General features: G+C 38.0%; 1 protein-coding gene across 9 annotated transcripts in view; it reads left to right on the top strand.

Annotated features, from left to right (window-relative positions):
- The window catches only part of TBL1X (transducin beta like 1 X-linked), a 271928-nt gene that overhangs the window by 239537 nt on the left and 13271 nt on the right, over positions 1-19120 (top strand). For all 9 annotated transcript variants that reach the window (XM_075060629.1, XM_075060635.1, XM_075060632.1 and 6 more), the window contains 5 exons: positions 2240-2372; positions 10725-10866; positions 12776-12839; positions 12949-13046; positions 14415-14475. In XM_075060629.1, coding sequence (XP_074916730.1) covers positions 2240-2372; positions 10725-10866; positions 12776-12839; positions 12949-13046; positions 14415-14475 — 498 coding nt within the window. The remainder of the gene's footprint in view (positions 1-2239; positions 2373-10724; positions 10867-12775; positions 12840-12948; positions 13047-14414; positions 14476-19120) is intronic.

Genomic DNA, 19120 nt, shown 5'->3' with positions numbered 1-19120 from the left:
CTTTGCCAGCTACTCATTCTGGGAGAAGAGCTGAGGCCTGAAAGTTAAGAAGATGTAGGCTATGGGGAGACCCTGCAGAGAAACCTGGGGACAGCTGGCTCTGAAACAAGTGCTTGCATCACTTTGGGATGCTGCAAACTTGCGCTCTCCAAGTCATTCACAATATGCCATCTTCAGATCTGAAGGTGTAAAAATACATGGGGGAGAGGCACACAAAACTTTAGGATCCCTGTTTAGTTGAACTGGTCCTGTCAGTCATCCGTGACCTGTTCAAACAACAAAAACTGAGAGATAAAACTCAGTACTGCTGTATCCAAGTTACTGTAATTACAGGCCACCACTAGAAATAAAGATTTTATAATGAGATTCTAGCTGGCAATTTTGTATTAGAGATTAATAGTGCTCCTACCACTGTATTTGTCTCTGTAGCGATAATGGTAACCAAAAAAACAAATTCTGTAAGTGAAATAATGAGATGGTCGCAATCTTTGTTGCTTAGGTAGGCCAAGCTGTACACCCAGCCAGGGCCCTCATCCCATTGGGACACTCAGGATATAAGGCAGGTGGAGGACTATGTTCTGCTTTGGCAGTAAATGCGAGGCCACTTGCTTTCCTCCCCAGCAGTTGCAGCTCTTAACTCTGCTGCAGTCTGTGTTTAGACTGAGGCAGACACTGCTTCACTAATAATACTTAAATCATTTTTTCAAGATTTTCTGCACAATCATGAGCACTAGAAACATCATATTTTTAAATGAAAGCTGGGATTCTGATGTCAGCAGATGACTCTCAAACCTGTGGCCCTAAGCACATACTTATTTTATCTATGCCTTAATGTCGTTCTGTTCATGAGTGTACCTGAACCACATTAAAAGCAGGCAAGACTCAGGAGCAGGGTGGAACACATTCATACTTTGAACAGCTGCACAGTTTCCTAAGAATGGCATCTCATTTTATCCTTCCAAATGGGCGGAGTTCGGGAAAATAGTACTGCTTTTTGCTTATTTTTACCTCAGTTTGAATCCTGAATGGGACACTAACAAAATGAACCATCATCATACCACTGTTGCTTTCCACCAGCAAAATACCCTTTGGCCTAGATGAATATGTGCTGTGTTGGCAACCAGGAGAAAATGGGTTCTAGGCTAATTTCTTCTACTAATTGATTTTAGTAGTGCTTTGCCTTTCACAGACCTTAGTAGTTAGAACCTTACAGGTTCCACACACAGCGTAGAGAACCCAGATCTCTAATATGACAGACCAGATCTCAACCATTTAGCCATGCTGTCTCTCAGAGAGAGTCTGACAAATATTTGCTCTTGGCTCTGTTTTCTATAAACAGGGGCTACGTTTCCATATGCAACATCTTTAACCTATTATTTCAGTGTTAGTGGCTGGTGCCACAGGGAGTAACAGCTTCTCCTGTTACCAGCTAAACTAGTTAGTCTATTAACTCAAGTGGTAGACGGTTGTGCTGCAATGCTGAAAATTTGGGGTTAAAATCCTGCTGATGACACATGATGTCTGTTATAGTTACACATAATATAATTTGGGTTTTGGGGCGTGGCTTGTTTTTTAAAAACAAAAACAGAAGCTCTTTCAGTTGCAAAGCCAAGCGCTCAAAAGTTAGAAAGCCAGATTTAACGTCACCCATCCAACCTTAATTCAGCCCCCATATGCATTATGATACAATCTTCAATTATATGATCTGAAACTGTTTTGTCCACTGGACCCCTTCCTCAGTGTACAACATGGACAGTGCTCAGAGAATGAGGCAGCTAGTCAATATTTCTTTGTATTCTCATTTTTCAGTGTGTAGCCTCAGGCCTTATATACTGTATACCATCCCAGAGAGGGAGTGTACAACATATTACTCTTAAGGGAACAACATACAGCTTTTTACTTTAAATGTGGTAATATACTGTTTTTTTTAAATAAATCAGCAAAATTATTTTTATAACGCCAACTTTAAACAACAGATTGAATAAAATATCAAAATATTTGATGAAAAGCATCAGGATTTCATTAAGCTTGGCAATGTTACCTATGGAGAAAAAGCTTTATAAGTTTCAATCACAAATAAAAAGACAGAACACTGTGGTCAATGACACACAATAGAATGTTTGATTTGTAAAATGTTGAGAGCTTCAAGCTACAGGGCAGCCTACATTATCAAGCCATATTTTATGTGGTCTTTAACAAAAACAGAGCGCTTATGTTCTGATATTTCTTTTTTCTACAGATAATCATTCAAAGCCAATGGAAATCGATGGGGATGTTGAAATACCTCCTAACAAAGCAACAGTCCTTCGGGGCCATGAATCAGAGGTGTTCATCTGTGCCTGGAACCCTGTCAGTGACCTACTAGCGTCTGGGTAAGACAATGACCGAAACCACTTTCCAGATGTATAAAATACCAGCTGTTACAATTAGGATTTATTTAGAGATGCAAAACACATGAGAGACCACTGGAGTTTGATGCACCACTTCTGCAGTTTCTCACGCTAGAACGGTATCAATACATTGTTTGAAAGAGTTGTGAGGTGATCCAGTACTTCAAACACTTGCAGAGTTGTTATGTGCTGGGTTTGAAGCCACTATACATTCATGTATAGCATGTGGCTTGCTTTATAGTAGTACATTTTAAAGACGTCTTTGGAAAATTCTCACTTGGCTCATGTTCACTTTTATTCCACAGGCATGAGCACTCTCACTACTCAAAAAAGCTCTTTGTTCATCCAAGCTTTAGGGGGAAAAAAGAACCAAGATCCTCTGAAGTAAGACTCTGTGTAAGACCCATATGCTGATAAGACCTTGGATGTTGCCAAAATCCTTATTTATCCGTACTCAGTACTCAATAATATATGCCAAACTGAAGAAACCTACGCACTTTTGGGAAATTGGCATAGAAAAGACATTGGAGGCAAATCCTCATGAAAGACTCCTATCCCAGAATTTTAGAAAACAGAACTGATGCCTTCTTTCCCTCTGTGCTCAAAGACAGAGGAAATCTGTAATCTGCGGGAAGCAGAATTTCAGGAGGATCAGAACTTTCCCCTTTTGAGTCCTTGCAATCATAAAACATGAGAACAAGGAACTAGAAGGGAAGGAAATAAATACCTGCGTTAACTTGATTTCAAAAAACTAAATATGAGGCTGAGTGAAACTGAACAAAAAACATTATGGCCATGTAGATAGAAACCAGCCATAAGACGTTGCTAACAGCAAATTGAGTGTTTAAAAACAAAAAAAAAAAATTTTTCTTTTGTGAAAAGTCAGGTGAATGGGAGACTAGATCCAGGTAGAAAAACATTTGTATTATGAGACTTCTTCAAGGTTCAGAAGGTACGAAGTTTGAGGAATTCACAGAAACCTGCTGAAAATTCTTCTTTCCTAAAGTTAAAGATCTCAACCTTAACAATACTTAACAGCTTATCTACTTACAGTTTATAGGAATAAGCTATACTGCTCTAAGCATTGGTGTGCTGGTTTAGCTGTGTCCATTGTGATTTAACTATGTTGGTTTCTAAATTGATATAGTTTTAGAAGTACAAGCACTGTGTGTAGACCAGCCCTTCATATTTAGATTCTACCAAGTTCTTGGTGCTTAGATTGTAAACTCCTTGGGGCCAGGGTTGTCTTTTTGTTATGTTTTTGTACAGCGCTTATAACAGGCACTACCACAATACAAATAATACACTATAGTAATAGCAATACAGGAGGGTGCTCATATAAGGTGTTTGCAGCACCCTTCCTAGCCTGCCTCCTCCACACACTCACCTGCCAAAACTTCAGTTATCAACGTAGGGACTTACTCAAGATCAAAAATATTTGATTGGTATTAAGGAACCACAGTATTCCCAGACAAAGCGGAATGGATATTTTCTAGAAACAAGAGGTTTTTTTTGTTTTGATTTGGTTTGGTTTTACTAAGGCCAACGAAGTACATAGAATGTTACTTACCTAAAGCTGTCAACCTCACAACATTAAATGAACCTGAACTAAAATTCTTCAGAAATATTGCGATAGTACCACAAAATTTGCCTAAATGCTGTGGGTAACCATGACTAACATTAAGTTAAACCATGATCTAACAGTGCATGTTTGGAAAGAGGAAACACCAAGGATTAAAGTGCAACTATTAGAATTTAAATTAACCTTAGTAAATTATTGTTTTGGTAGATGGCTATCTATCAAACATAAGAAATGCTCTCTATTTACTGGTAAGTTTACCCAGAGTGTCATATATTTGATTTCTGTGGCAATCTTTGGATGTTAATAGAGTTGTACTGATTCATTTAGGAAATCAGTCCAGGGTAAGGATAGTATGGATTAATTCCAAGTATAGACGTTCTATATACGTTAAGTATAATTGTAACATAGAAACCTACAGTTGGTATTAAGTATCTTCAGATAGGGAAACATGAGAATAGTTTCCCACTTAAGATATCAAAGTTAAACTTCATTCATAGGGCTGGCTGCTTTAAATATATAATTTGGTATAGTCAGGATCTTAGATACCCAATAAAAAGATCTAAACTTTCCTAAAGTTCTAGTTTTGAAATAATATAGAATGTTGCATACTGCAGGAAAAGCATCTCTTGAGTTCTAGGACTTGCAAATTAAGGAAAATGTGGATGGGACAGATGTTTGAGGCTTAAACTCAGAAGACACAACATTCTTTTAAATAAAAGATTCCCATTTTATCCGTTTGAAATCACAAGGAATTCAGTTAGAAGATACATGCTAGTAATACAATTGGGATGAAATGAAAAAATAGTGTGTTACTCAATCTGCCCCTCAGACTAGTAAAACCAATTCCTTTTTTTAATAAATTTTGTCACTGATTTTTAAAGCACATAATCATATTCATACATAACTTGCATATACAATCAAATAATACTGAGACATGCTTACTAATAACAATAATAAAGGGCATACAAGTAATTTAGATTCATAATTTAAAAATACAATTTTAGCCTACACACAAGAAATAGTACATCTCTGTTCAGCCAGCATTCAGGTACTGTAGCAACGAGTGCAGTATTAAAAATCTAGATGAGATAACTGGTATATATCACATGGAAATAATAATACCAGGCTGTAAAACTGTGCATCCCAATGGTCTGAGTCTGACAATGTGCTGTTGCACGTATGGATCAGCAATTAGGATACACTGTCCTTACCACAATGATGCAGTTTGTCATGAATGGATAAGAGCTATGCTATAGGGTACTACTACATATTAGGCAAGACATTTCCCCAGACTACTATCAGTACGTAGCAGAAATTTGCCAGCATAACTGCATCCACACTAGGAGTGCTTTGCCAGCATAGTATACAAGTAGTCCTATACTAGTAAAGCACTCCTAAGGTAAACTTGGCCAGGGACCCTCTCTTGTTCTGTGTTGTACAGCACCTCCTGGACCATGAGTGGGGCTCCTAAACACTACAGCAATACTACGACTAAACTTTTTACAGAGGGTGGGGGCATTTTGCAGAAGACAGTATTAAAAAAAAAATAGGGCTGTCAAGCAATTAAAAAAATCGTGATTAATCACACTGTTAATCATAGAATACCGTTTTTAAAAAATATTTTTGGATGTTTTCTATATTTTCAAATATATTGAATTTCAGTTACAACACAGAATACAAAGTGTATGCTGCTCACTTTATATTTATTTTTTATTACAAGTATTTTCACTGTAAAAAAACTAAAGAAATAGTATTTTTCAGTTCCCCTAATACAAATACTGTAGTGCATTCTCTTTATCATGAAAGTTGAATTTACAAATGTAGAATTGTGTACAAAAAAAAAACCTGCATTCAAAAATAAAACAATGTACAATTTTAGAGCCTGCATATCCACTCAGTCCTACTTCATTTTCAGCCAATCGCTCATACAAACACTTGTTTACATTTGCAGGAGACAATGCTGCCTGCTTCTTGTTTACAGTGTCATCTGAAAGTGAGAACAGGGGTTCTCATGACACTTTTGTAGCTGGCATTGCAAGGTATTTATGTGCCTGATATACTAAACATTCGTATGCCCCTTCATGCTTCCACCATCATTCCAGAGGACACGCTTCTATGCCGATGACACTCATTTAAAAAAAAAAAAAAAAGCATTTATTAAATTTTGGCTGAGAATAGTATGTCTCCTGCTCTGTTTTACCCACATTCTGCCATGTATTTCATATTGTAGCAGTCTCAGATGATGACCCAGCTAGGGTGACTAGATGTCCCAATTTTATAGGGACAGTCCTGATTATGGGGGCTTTTTCTTATATAGTTACCTATTACCTGATTTTTTACACTTGCTATCTGGTCACCCTAGATCCAGCACATGTTCATTTTAAGAATACTTTCACAGCAAATTTCACAAAATGCAAAGAAGGTACCAATGTGAGATTTCTAAGGATAGATAAAGCACTCGACCCAAGGTTTGAAAATCTGAGAGAGACAAGGTGTGGAGCATGCTTTCAGGAGTCTTAAAAGAGCGGCACTGATGCAGAAACTACAGAACCTGAAACACCAAAAAAGAAAACCAACCTTATGCTGGTGGCATCTGACTCAGATAATGAAAATGAACATGTGGCAGTCCGCACTTGCTTTGGATGATTGTCGAGTAGAACCTATCATCAGCATGGACACGTCCCCTGGAATGGTTGAAGCATGAAGGAACATATGAATCTTTAGTGCATCTGGAACTTAAATATCTTGGATCGCCGGCCACAACAGTGCCATGAGAATGCCTGTTCTCATTTTCAGATGACATTGTAAACAAGAAGCAGGCAGCATTATCTCCTGCAAATGTAAACCAATGAGTTTGTCTGAGTGATTGGCTGAACAAGAAGTAGGACTGAGTGGATTTGAGGGCTCTAAAATTATACAGTTTTATTTTTGAATGCAGAGGTTTTTGTACATAATTCTACATCTGTAAGTTCATCTTTCATGATAAAGAGATTGCACTACAGTATTTGTATTAGGTGAATTGAAAAATACTATTTTTTTGTCTTTTTACAGTGCAAATACGTATAATAAAAAATAAATATAAAGTGAGCACTGTACACTTTGTATTCTGTGTTGTAACTGAAATCAATATATTTGAAAATGTAGAAAACAACCAAAAATATTTAAATAATGGTATTATATTATTGTTTAACAGTGTGATTAATCACATAACTAATCGTGATTCATTCTTTCAGTCGTTTGACAGCCCTAATACTAATTACAGTTAAAGGGCCAAGCCCTAATATTGTAGTCGTGTGGATGCAGGAGTTGGCCCAAGGACCGATAATTGCATAATCAGCTACAACAAAGTCTATAACAGGTAACTGGAGAGGAAATGAGAGTGGGGACAGGAGAATAGTGAGAGGAGCATGTGGTTATATACTAGCTATCGGACAATGTAACTGTGGTTTAGTTATTCCTAGGTATGATTCAGTACATCTTCTCACTGTTTGGGAGTTACCAGTTCATTGTTACTCTTGATTTTCACTTTTACAAAAAAAGTATCTATATCTGGTTATTTATTTATTTTTTCTGTCTTTATTTATTCACATTTTTACTGAACAGCAGTAAAAGAGTCTCCATCCAATGATCAGGAGACCCTGGATAATATTGTAAAAATAAACTAATAAGGAATCTAACCTGTCAATTACCACGTCAGATTAAATCAGATAACTCAGCTACAATATAACAAAAATGATCCCAAAATTTGTATGTGAAGATTAGCAATAACAAAATCTGGGCAAGACAATTAACCAGCCAATTTCTTCATACATCTAGGTCTATTTTAATACAGTCCTGACAGCCATAAAATGGGGATTTTATTTGCCCTATAAGTACAGTTCTGGAGAGATCCTCTTCCTCAATTTATAATTGGGGATGGAGAACATGCAATTACAAAAAAAAAAAATAAGACAATTTTTCAGAACTAAGCTTCCCTAAAGTCTGGCAATACTCCACCCAAGAGAAAAACAGTACAGTACTCCTATTACTCAAGTGTTCAGGACTTGCATGCTGGAATCAGCTTCTTTATCATGCAGATAGAATGCTTCAGAGGAGTAAGAAGATTAAGTATCTTCCCAAATCATGCTTGAACCATCATCCTCTAATAATCCAGGGTTCACTGAATCATTCAGCAGAAATCAGGATACTTTCCTGAGCAGAGAATACTTTTCCCAACAACAAAAGGGAAGAAACACAAATACCCCTGCCACACACTAATAGGCCTATTGAGCTACCCTGTAGGGACATATAATAGCTTGTATAGTGTGGGAACAGAAAAGAAAAACAAAATTAAAATACTGGAAAATATAATTGCCCAAGCTGAGCCTGAATACTGAATAAAAAAACCACTGAAAGTGAAAATAAGCTCTTCTAGAGTTAGCAAATAGGAAACTGAGTTTGATAGGAACATTGCTAAAAAATTGATTTCAAACTTTGGTACAAACTGGGTTATTAAAATTAGAACAATATTAGCTCCTAATCTTACATAATGGAGAAGCCAACAGGACCATTGAGGCAATTCCCCAATTAGTTTGCATGTTAAGCCATTATCCCACTCTTATTAATAAAAGATTTATGTCCTATAAACAGTTAAAAAGCACCAGAGCTAAAAATTATTCTTAGCTTTTAAACTTCATTAAGTAATCTAGCCAGTCTTCCTAAACTCGATTCTCTATTTTCAGTGTCTCAGACTTGAGAAGTTATTTAAAAGTTCTTGCCATGGCAATCTCAGTTCTTCCTGGGGGCAAAACTCCTGACCCAAAAATTTTACTAGTCATTAATAGAAACAAAAAATGTAGGAATGACAGCTGGAAATGTTCTATTCTGTCTATCCATGCTCCAGTTGTATAGGGCCCAATGATAGCTGTGCTTAAACTAGCCCTAACATGGCCATGTGATGAATTAGAAGGAGTGAAGCATAGATAACCTTTCTGTGTAAATCAAATTTTAAACAAAATGTGAATCTATAGAGTAATTGCATTTGTAAACTCTGATCAGAAATCAGGGACAAAGAATAATGAAAAGAAATAATGATTAATGTAACAATTGACCTTCATCATTCAGATTTCAAACTAGCTAGATCAACACTGGTCACTTGAAACATCATTTGAACTTAATTTGGTACTTAATCCTTTTTTTAAAGAAAATGTAGAAAACATTTTAGTTATCAACTCCAAGAAAGCATTCAGTTCAGTTGGGTGGGATTTTCTTTCGATCATGAAAGAGAGACACTTTTCTTTCCCTGTAGCAACATATCTCCTAAACTTAATTATTAAAAAGATGCCCCCAAAAATGAGGTACAGACTGGAGATATATGCAATAAAAATTATTTTACATGTCTGAATTCCTGAAAGTATAAGAAATATTCTAATTCTGTATCAAATTCAACTTTCTGCATATAAATGAAAGTAACCCAGTGGATAAATACTAGCAATTCTTTGTGCAAACTGATTGCTAAAAGGACAAGTCCCAATAAACTGGAAAGAGGAATCTCTACCATCTTGTTGTAAATTGATTTCCAACCTCAGAGACTTTCTCCCACTGGAAGATAGTCTCATGTAAATCCAGTGCAAATATGAGGATTAGTATAGAGTCTGACTTTCTCTCTATGCTTTTCTCAAGATAGAGGGTCAAGACTTCAGACTTCAGGAAAATGACCAAATTAGATAAGACTCAGTGCATCCAATGGATCTTTTACACCTTACTTTCATTTCTAGCAAATACTAATATGAGTGTCCCTTGCTTGCTGTCCATCTCTCACCAAGGAACAATACATTATTGTGTCAATAGCTATTTTACTGCTGCAATTTATGGAACAGAGCACCGGCTCTTGCCAGGTTGCACTCAGCGCAGCACCTTGCAGGCAGTGGAGAGGGAAAAGTGGAGCTAAACCACCTTTTTGCTCGCCTAATTCTGGGAGTGATTTGGGGCTTGCTTGGTCCATGGCTTAATTTAGAGCAAGTGCCAGCTAGGCATTACTGGAACACAGCAGGCTCCTGCCCCATTCTACACCTTGGAATGCCCTTATGGAGGTGGGAGGAAATGAGTGGCATAGAGTCAGCTGTGCTGGTTCTAATGTCACCAGATTTCCCCTGTATGACAAGGGAATTTCCAGATGCTGCTTTACGTCTGCTTTAAATCCCCTTTTTGCCACTTGGTGTGGCCCATAAAGGGAGCTTAGCCTGGACTGAGGAGCTGACACGCTCATAGACTCATAGACTTTAAGGTCAAAAGGGACCATTATAATCATCTAGTCTGACCTCTTGCACAATGCAGGCCACAGAATTTTTAGTCAGGGTTTCACAAATTGTTACTTGTTTGTTTATAACTTTTGCAAGAGTGTGTGACGTGTAAGGTGATACAAAGGTGAGCTGCATGTGGGTTGCAAATTATTGAGGGCGAGAGAGTGTCTTGCTTGCAAAATGCTTTGGAAAACATATTGGTGAACTGAGAAGCCGATTCAAAAAAAGCTTTCTTTACTTTTAGTTTAAGAACTTGACTGAGGATTATTCTCATTAAAAACATAAAAGATCACAAGTATGTGAATTGGGGTGCAGGGTGGGGGAGTTGAAGAGCAGAGGAACTCACCATTTCTTGCTCTTCTTTTTTTTTTTAAAGCCTACGATGTTCTCTGAGTGTAACCAGAGATTTCCACCTGCTGTGTAAGATCATCTCATTACGAAGTGTTCATCTCACTGTGTTTGTTTTTGTAGATCTGGAGACTCAACTGCCAGAATATGGAATCTCAATGAAAATAGCAATGGTGGTTCAACTCAGCTGGTTTTGAGGCACTGTATAAGAGAAGGAGGACACGATGTCCCCAGCAATAAGGATGTGACTTCATTGGACTGGAATGTGAGTTAACTTCTAGGGCCATTCACAGTTTTTAACTGAATGAGCTTAATTCAGATGCAGTCATAGTTACCATGCCTTTATAGTTAAGATGGTCAGAACTTCTTCTTTACCCTACTAACTTCCTTCCTGTTTTCAGAAACTCATAATAAATTAAACTTTCATCGGTTGGGCTGACATTTTCTCAGGTTGTTGATTTTTCTTAGGCTTAATAATTAGTGTGTTTATATATTTATTTTGCGGATTGTCAGTAAAAATGGCTTAACTGTTGTTAAGGTCGTTGGAATAAAAAAGGAAATGTCAGTGGGACTCCATATCAGCAAAAGATCCCAGCTGGATCCGTTGGCTAATCATGACTATTATTACTGTGCCCCAGTGTGAGCTAGGCGCTCTGCAGAAGAAAAGGGTAAGGCCCTTCCCCAAACAGCTTGCCATCTAAATTGGAGACTTGACATAGTGAATGAAGATGATGCACAGTAGAAGAAGGTCAGGATTAAAAAAGAAGACAAAGATGAAAGTTAGCAAGTGTTCTTGATTCATTTGCTGTGGGCTCTGAGGCAAAGGGGAATTTTCAGGAAGAATTTAAATAAGGAGATGCTGGTGACTTGGTAGACCAGCATAAGGAAATAGAGAAATCAGTGCATAGGGGGAGGCATGAAAACAGGAGAAATGGATAGGAAGGGGCATCCTTCAATGGGCGATCATCTTATTTAATTTCTAGAACTATTGTGATACCAATATTTATCCTGAAGTTTATTCTAGTATTTCTGTAAGCAAGCCTTTCTAATGAAACACTCGATGCGATCCCAGATAGTTATAGTTTTCCAAGGCAAGTCAAAACAAAGGAAACTGGTATCTTATGAGATGCGAATTTGGACAGTATTTGTGCATCTTCCACCTGACCTTTCTTTCCCCTCACTCATGTTCTCTCTTGTAATTGTCAATTATGCATAAGCTAGCGTGCAACTTGAATGTATATCCCAATAAATCTAACCTAGGTTTTGATTTTTTTTTTCTGCATCTTTCTATATTTGAGTTCAGTACACAGCTATTTTTTTCTCACTCTTTTTGGAGGATAGGAATGGACAAATCTGTTTATGATTTTTTTATGCTTTTCTTAACTTTTTTTTCTGGATGCTAATCAGGGGTGGCACCAGCACGCCAAGCGCATGCCTGGGGCGGCAAGCCACAGGGGGCGCTCTGCCAGTCGCCGTGAGGGTGGCAGGCAGGTTGCCTTCAGCGGCATGCCTGCGGAGGGTCCACTGGTCCCGCGGCTTCAGCGGACCTCCCGCAGGCGTGCCGCCAAATCTGCGAGACCGGAGACCTCCCGAAGGCAAGCCGCCGAAGGCAGCCTGCCTGCCATGCTTGGGGCAGCAAAATACCTAGAGCCGCCCATGATGGCTAATAAAGCCATCTGCCATCATTATTTAATTAAATCCACAATATTCATCATTGTCCAGTGTGAAACTTTCGCACTGGTTAATATCTAAAAGCCAGTAGTTATTGTATTCTGTTTTCACATGGATTGAGTTAGAAACATTATAAAGAAACGTGCAAATTAGAAATTATTTGCTAAATGCTCTGAAATCCCTGTTTCTCAACTAAAAGATTCCCATAAAAATCATTATATCTCAGTTTTGTCTCTGTCCTTTTGGCTAAGTTAGTCTATCTGACGGAGCAACTCAATATTTAATGGTTCATTTGAAGTTTTCATTCTCTCATTGTTGTCAGCAGTACTAACCTCTAATTTAGGATGTAACTGAGTAATGATACTTGCTTTCTCTGTTTGTGGGTTGTCAAATTTCCCTTACTTCAGAAAACGCTGACTTGAGGAATAGATGAGTGAATCAGAGCTGATTCAGTATAATCTGTAGTAACCTTTCATTTATATTGGCTTTTCCACATCCAACAGAGCGATGGAACGCTATTGGCTACAGGATCATATGATGGTTTTGCAAGAATATGGACAGAAGATGGTGAGCCATTCAACAGTTATTGTTTTCAGTGATTACAAATGATTAATAGTACTGTATTCTGGCTCCCAGACAAATCATAACATTAACATTTTTTGTTTTTCCATTTCAGGTAACCTTGCAAGCACCTTAGGTCAACATAAAGGTCCCATATTTGCTCTGAAGTGGAACAAAAAGGGGAATTACATTTTAAGTGCTGGTGTTGATAAAGTTAGTATTAAAAAAATGTAATTTTGATGTGTGAACGTGCAGATGCTGTGAGCTTATATTGTTTGAATTTCAACATCTCCTTCTCCTGCTTTGGGAATTCAGCAAAATTTGCCTAATTTGTTTTGTTGGGCCTTGATTTCATCAAAGTAAGTGACTGACAACTCTCCTGTGGCTGGATAAATTTGTACCATGTGACATACGTTTTTAACAAATCCTCACTTTGCTGTCTGTCACATTGAATCCCAAGCATTGTTCAGACAAAGGAAGTGAAAATCTCATCCCCCAATTTATGTATATACATTTAGTCTAGCACTTATAAATACCTCAGGAGAAGAAATCTGTTTTAAGTTCTCTTGTGCCTTCTAGTTCATTTCAACAATCAGACAAAGAAATCTGAATAAAGAATTCATGGTTTTGTTTGCAAATCAAGCAAAATCTGGTGATTTCATCTCAAAATCAGGCAGAATGTGACAGCTTCAGCTGAGTGTCCTGTTTGAGTTAGAGATTGGGAACTCAAATTACTACTGAGGGGGGGAGCACAAACCCATTTGAACTGTAACTGGAAATTAACCTCCCACAGATCCCTGTAAATGGAAACTTAAGAGTTTTACTCCTTCTATTGCTATAGTAACTTTTATTTCCCAACAGCAGTACTATTCTTCCAGTGGACATACTTTCTCTGTAACAGCAATAGTTCTTTAGATGGTTACATTATCAGTGAAATGAGGCATCTCATGTTTATGTTCTGGAAGTATATTTTTCTAATATATTTACAGTTCACTCAAAAGGTAGTGCTTAGTTCTGTAGGGATTTTGCTTAAATTTGCTATGCAATGGATCCATAGGAAGCAAGTTCTACATTCATCCGGCCCACCATGATGACAATACACTCATTTATGTTTTTCTGTTAGAATAATTTGTCAGATGGTGACATAGTAATGATATGTACAGTATCTGTTGGGTTTTCATAATACAATTCAGATTGCATCATGCAAAAGGGGGAGGGGGGAGTCTCATCTAAGAGAGATACTAATTGAAATAACTGTAGCAAAACACTCAGAAAGATCAGTCTCATAAAGTTGCTCACAGCTATCTTCTGGCTAATACATTTAAGAGGGAACCCACGCTCATTTGGTTCTTTGCTGCCTCTGTAGTAGTGACAGTTCAATATCTACAGTTGTATTATTTTCTCATAACAGGTGTATTGGAACAGATATATATGTATACAGCTTTGCAATAACTAAGGCTCTCAGCAGTCAATAATGTTATCAGGTTGTCTTCTAGAGTTACTCTGCGGTGAGCTTTCTTTTTTTCCTATTACTTTCCAAGAGGAATGGTAACTAATCTTTATTTCTTCCTCTGGATACAGACAACAATAATTTGGGATGCTCACACAGGGGAAGCTAAGCAGCAGTTTCCTTTCCACTCAGGTAATTACTGTTTATATTTTGTTTCAAAATATTTTTTTCCTTAATTTTGGCAGTCTGAAAATATCCCCAATGCAACAAGATATGCATCAAAGTCTAACAAAATCTAACCCAGGGGTAGGCAACCTATGGCACGCGTGCCGAAGGCGGCATGCGAGCTGACTTTCAGTGGCACTCACACTACCCGGGTCCTGGCCACCGGTCTGGAGGGCTCTGCATTTTAATTTAATTTTAAATAAAGCTTCTTAAACATTTTAAAAACCTTATTTACTTTACATACAACAGAAGTTTAGTTATAAATTATAGACTTATAGAAAGAGACCTTCTAAAAACGTTAAAATGTATTACTGGCACGCAAAACCTTAAATCAGAGTGAATAAATGAAGACTCGGCACACCACTGCTGAAAGGTTGCCGACCCCTGATCTAACCCATACTTTATGCCTTACTTTTCATGAGCTTCAATGTCCTGGTCTTGTCCTCTGATCGGGAGAAGAAGGAGTTCTATGAGAACCAATCCTATAGTCTAGAGTGAATTTGCCTCACTAAAATTCTAGTAGAGGAATATTTCCCAGCCATAGCTACCTAATGAGAATTATTCATCTAGCTTCTACGTGCTTGAGCTTGATTAGGGTTAACATGGGGACCCTGCCTTTTATGAATTGTCATTTGTTCATTTTTTTGTTTTTGTGGGGACCTCCAGCATTTCTTCTCCTCCTGCTTCTAAAGTCCCATGCTACAAAGCATTAGATACAGATCTCTCCAGAGTTTCCAAGCATTGGCCAAAGGGGATTCTCAAACTACAAAACTCAGATCCAGGGGAGAAATTTGATCACTCTGAAGTCTGATCTGAGATTTTGGTTTGGCCCATTTTTAGAGGTCAGTTGCTAAAACCAGGTCTGGGTTGAGATTCTGAAATCTGCCACCCCAAACAATGTGATGGTGTTCAGGTCTGGGGTTTTGGCCCTATCTCTGCTAGACAGTAGCAAAAGGTGCTTCCTCTTCCACAGCAGTTAAACATGCTACCAACCAATCTTGGGCAACAGGCAAGCTATGATCTAATCTTGGATCCCCAGGTAACCAGTTCTACAGGGTGATACAGTTGAGTTCAAAACTTAACATTGGAAAAATGTTTAAAATTAAATATTTTATTACACATAGTCATAAAGAGATATATCTTGTTATCAAGCTGGCATTATAATTAGTAACAAAATCCAGATTCTGGCTTTAGAAGTGTTATAATTCCCCTGGGGGTTAACCACAACTAGCGAATGCATTTTTAAACATCACTGTCTTCATCTAAACTAGGTGCTAAGTTTATGTTTAAACACATGTTATTTAGCATGTTTAGTTTGCTAAATAGCTAAAATTTAGTCAGCTAACATATTTAAAATATCACTCATTTTTCCATTGAGGACAAACTCATAACCATTATTGGCCTCTGATGCAGGTAGAAATTATTATTTATCAGAAAACACAAAGTATTCTGAGTCCATGTTCCTATCAGATTTTCACTGCTTTTTGCCACTCTTATAAAACTGTGCACTAAGCTGCCTGCATGGAGAAAGCAGTCTCTGTTTGCAAATGTACTCATGCTATTCATTGTGGAATTTTACTTTTTGTTAGGAGTATTCTGTAGACTAACCCTCTGCACTGTAAAGTGATGTACTGATGAAAAACCTACACCCTCTTAGCTCCCTAGAATAGTGTCCTTACTGGATAGGAGTACATTTGAAACAAAGTCATCCTTTAGAAATGATGTGCATCATACACACACCTCATGTTTTCCTTTTATACTAGCTAGTAACTTGATTAGGTTTTCCAATGTAATGTAATAATTTCTATCTGCATTACAAAGAGTTCAGGACATGTCTTCCACCGTCTGTGCTATGTTTTTCATTTAGCTCATGAAGTGTGAATCAATTATGGTTGTGTGGACACTAATATCATTGTTCATTTCAGATTGATTATCTTAATTTTCAAAATGGAATAGAACAATTATGAACACCGGATGTTCCTGGGATCTCCACTATTGCCTGGCCAATAACCTATAGGTCTAATCCAAGGCCCATTTTAGTCACTGGGAGTATTTCGATTGACATCAGTAGGCTTTGGATCAGATCCTTGTGAGAGTCCTAGGTCTGGCCTTGCAGCCCACCTTCCCCAAAGCAAACTGTTCTGTGGCAGGAACCTGTGCCCTGTCTAGGGAAGCTCATAGATCACCTCAGGCCTTGTATAGACTAGGATTTCAAGGTATGATGTTACTAATACACACATTTTACAAGACTAGTGTGGACAAGGCATTTTACATATGCTAATCAGGGCCATTTTAAACCTCGGGGGGAGCCAAGACTTTAACTTGACTGCTTAGCATGTGTTAAAATCTGTCCTGCCTTGCCTACACTAGACTTTTTTAGAACATGTGAGCAAGCATGTTAGCCAACACATCTAACAACATTTTTATCCTAATCTAGATGAGTCAGAATCCTATTCTCCCTGGGCCTGGAGGCCTCCATGCTATGAAGTTCCCTGACAGATTGGTGAAGTCTTGTAGGTCCAAACCTAAAACTCCCATAACTTTCACAATGGGCTCATAGGTATCTTGCATGCATCCAGGATTTGATTAGCCCTTTTATAAATACTTACTACTATTCTTCCCAGACACCAGAGCAGACTTCAACTAGAATACGTTCCCAATGTTCATTTCATTAAAATTCAGTGAGAGAATCCTGTTTTCAGATGGATTGATGTTTGGACGCACATACAAAGCACCATCCAAGCATAAATTAGTACTGGGTCACTAATGAGAAGAGTTTAGCTAATTGTTTTTTTACGGTATATCACTGGTAGCCTTATAATAGCAAATGTACTTTTATTTTGGGTGCTCATTTATGGAAAATTTTCAGTGAATGTCTGCACCATATTTAAGAAAGATCATTCATAACACAACATATATATCGCAGTATTAAACACATAGCTAGGAGTACAAGGAAAAGCTTTGGTCTTGTCATTTTCAGTGTCATGCAAAACCTCCCAAATGCCTTGATAGCATTGTGTAAATAGTAATGCATAGCTAGGTGTGTGATTATTCTGAATACCCATATGGTTTACATGTGCAATGAGGCATGAGAGCAGAAGCCAAATGCCTTGAACTATGAGGAAGTTGTTGCTTTCTAACTGCAATTCTTGAAATGTGTAGTTGTTGCTTTTATTAAATGCTGTTGTAACCTTTTTTTTTTTTTAAGCAGTTGGCTAATAATCACTGTGGTTATTACAGACATCTGTTTTGATAGTCAAGTTACTCATTTTCATACAGCATACTTGGTTATTATTTCCAATACATTTTATTTGCTTATTTTCTGAGTAAACATATGATTCAATAAAGTAAACCACACCAGTGAATATGAAATTCTACTAATATTACAGTGTCACCCCAGCAACCCGTTTATGATTCAAATGACACTTCCTTTGTAATTCCAAAATTTTAAGTGCACGCAGCTTTCTGAAAATTACTTTTGGACCGCAATTTCTCATTCCTTCTATTAGCCCCAGAAAAAGGGTACTGATGTTGATTAGGATACATCTTTATTGACTTTAAAACAATGAAGCAAAACTGTGCAGCAGAGAAATAATAGAGAAACTGTGAAAACAGAATCCTGGGCTGCTTCGTGGTCCCCTCTCTAACCATACTAAGCCCACATCTCTACAGTGATCTCTCTTAAACATGCATGCTTTCCTCACCTGTCTGTCAGACAGAATTCCTCCCCTCTCTCTCAGAATTCCTCAGTTTCATCATTAATTCTGTACATGATGTTTTTCTGTGAAGCATTTCTGCCTTGTCAATGTAGCAGTATTTCTTTTAGTTTAGAGGGTTAAAGAAAGCCCCATGATGGTTCACGAGGCATGTTCTCTCCTGTCAGTTTTAGATATTACACACATTTACTCTAATATATTAAGCATAATAGATTTTTTGGTTTCCAAAGGAGACATACTTCCATCTTTTTACTTAAAAAACATTGTTCAGAACAACTTTGGATAAAAAATTTCAAAGGTCTCGCCACCATTTTAACAATAAACCTAAATTATATCCTCACCCCAAATAAATTCAACTGTAACCCCTTTCTAAATCCTGTTAGATTGTCATGATTACTGACACATACATAATAAGTGTCTTGAGAATGAAAACTAATACTTCTGTTGACAGATCTTATTCCATCCTTTAGAGCAGTGTTTCCCAAACTTGGGATGCCAAGTGTGCAGGGAAAGCCCCTAGTGGGCCGGGCCGGTTTGCTTACCTGCTGCATTTGCAGGTCCGGCTGATTGCGGCTCCCACTGGCTGCGGTTCCCTGCTCCAGGCCAATGGGAGCTGCTGGAAGCGGCGTGGGCCGAGGGACGTACTGGCCGCCGCTTCCTGCAGCTCCCATTGGCCTGGAGAAGTGAACCGCGGCCAGTGGGAGCCGCGATCAGCCGGACCTGCGAATGCGGCAGGTAAACAAACCAGCCCAGCCCACTAGGGGCTTTCTCTACACAAGTGACTTCCCAAGTTTAGGAAACACTGCTTTAGAGGGCAGCTAAAATCTGACTTTAGCAACAAAAGAAAGCAACTGTATTAGGCCTTGTCTATAGTCAAAGTTTGTACTGGTTTAACT

Source organism: Chelonoidis abingdonii, chromosome 1, assembly GCF_003597395.2.
Source record: "Chelonoidis abingdonii isolate Lonesome George chromosome 1, CheloAbing_2.0, whole genome shotgun sequence".
NCBI classification, from domain to species: Eukaryota; Metazoa; Chordata; order Testudines; family Testudinidae; genus Chelonoidis; species Chelonoidis abingdonii.
The sequence above is the reverse complement of the archived record's forward strand: the minus strand, read 5'-3'. Positions and strand labels throughout refer to the sequence as shown.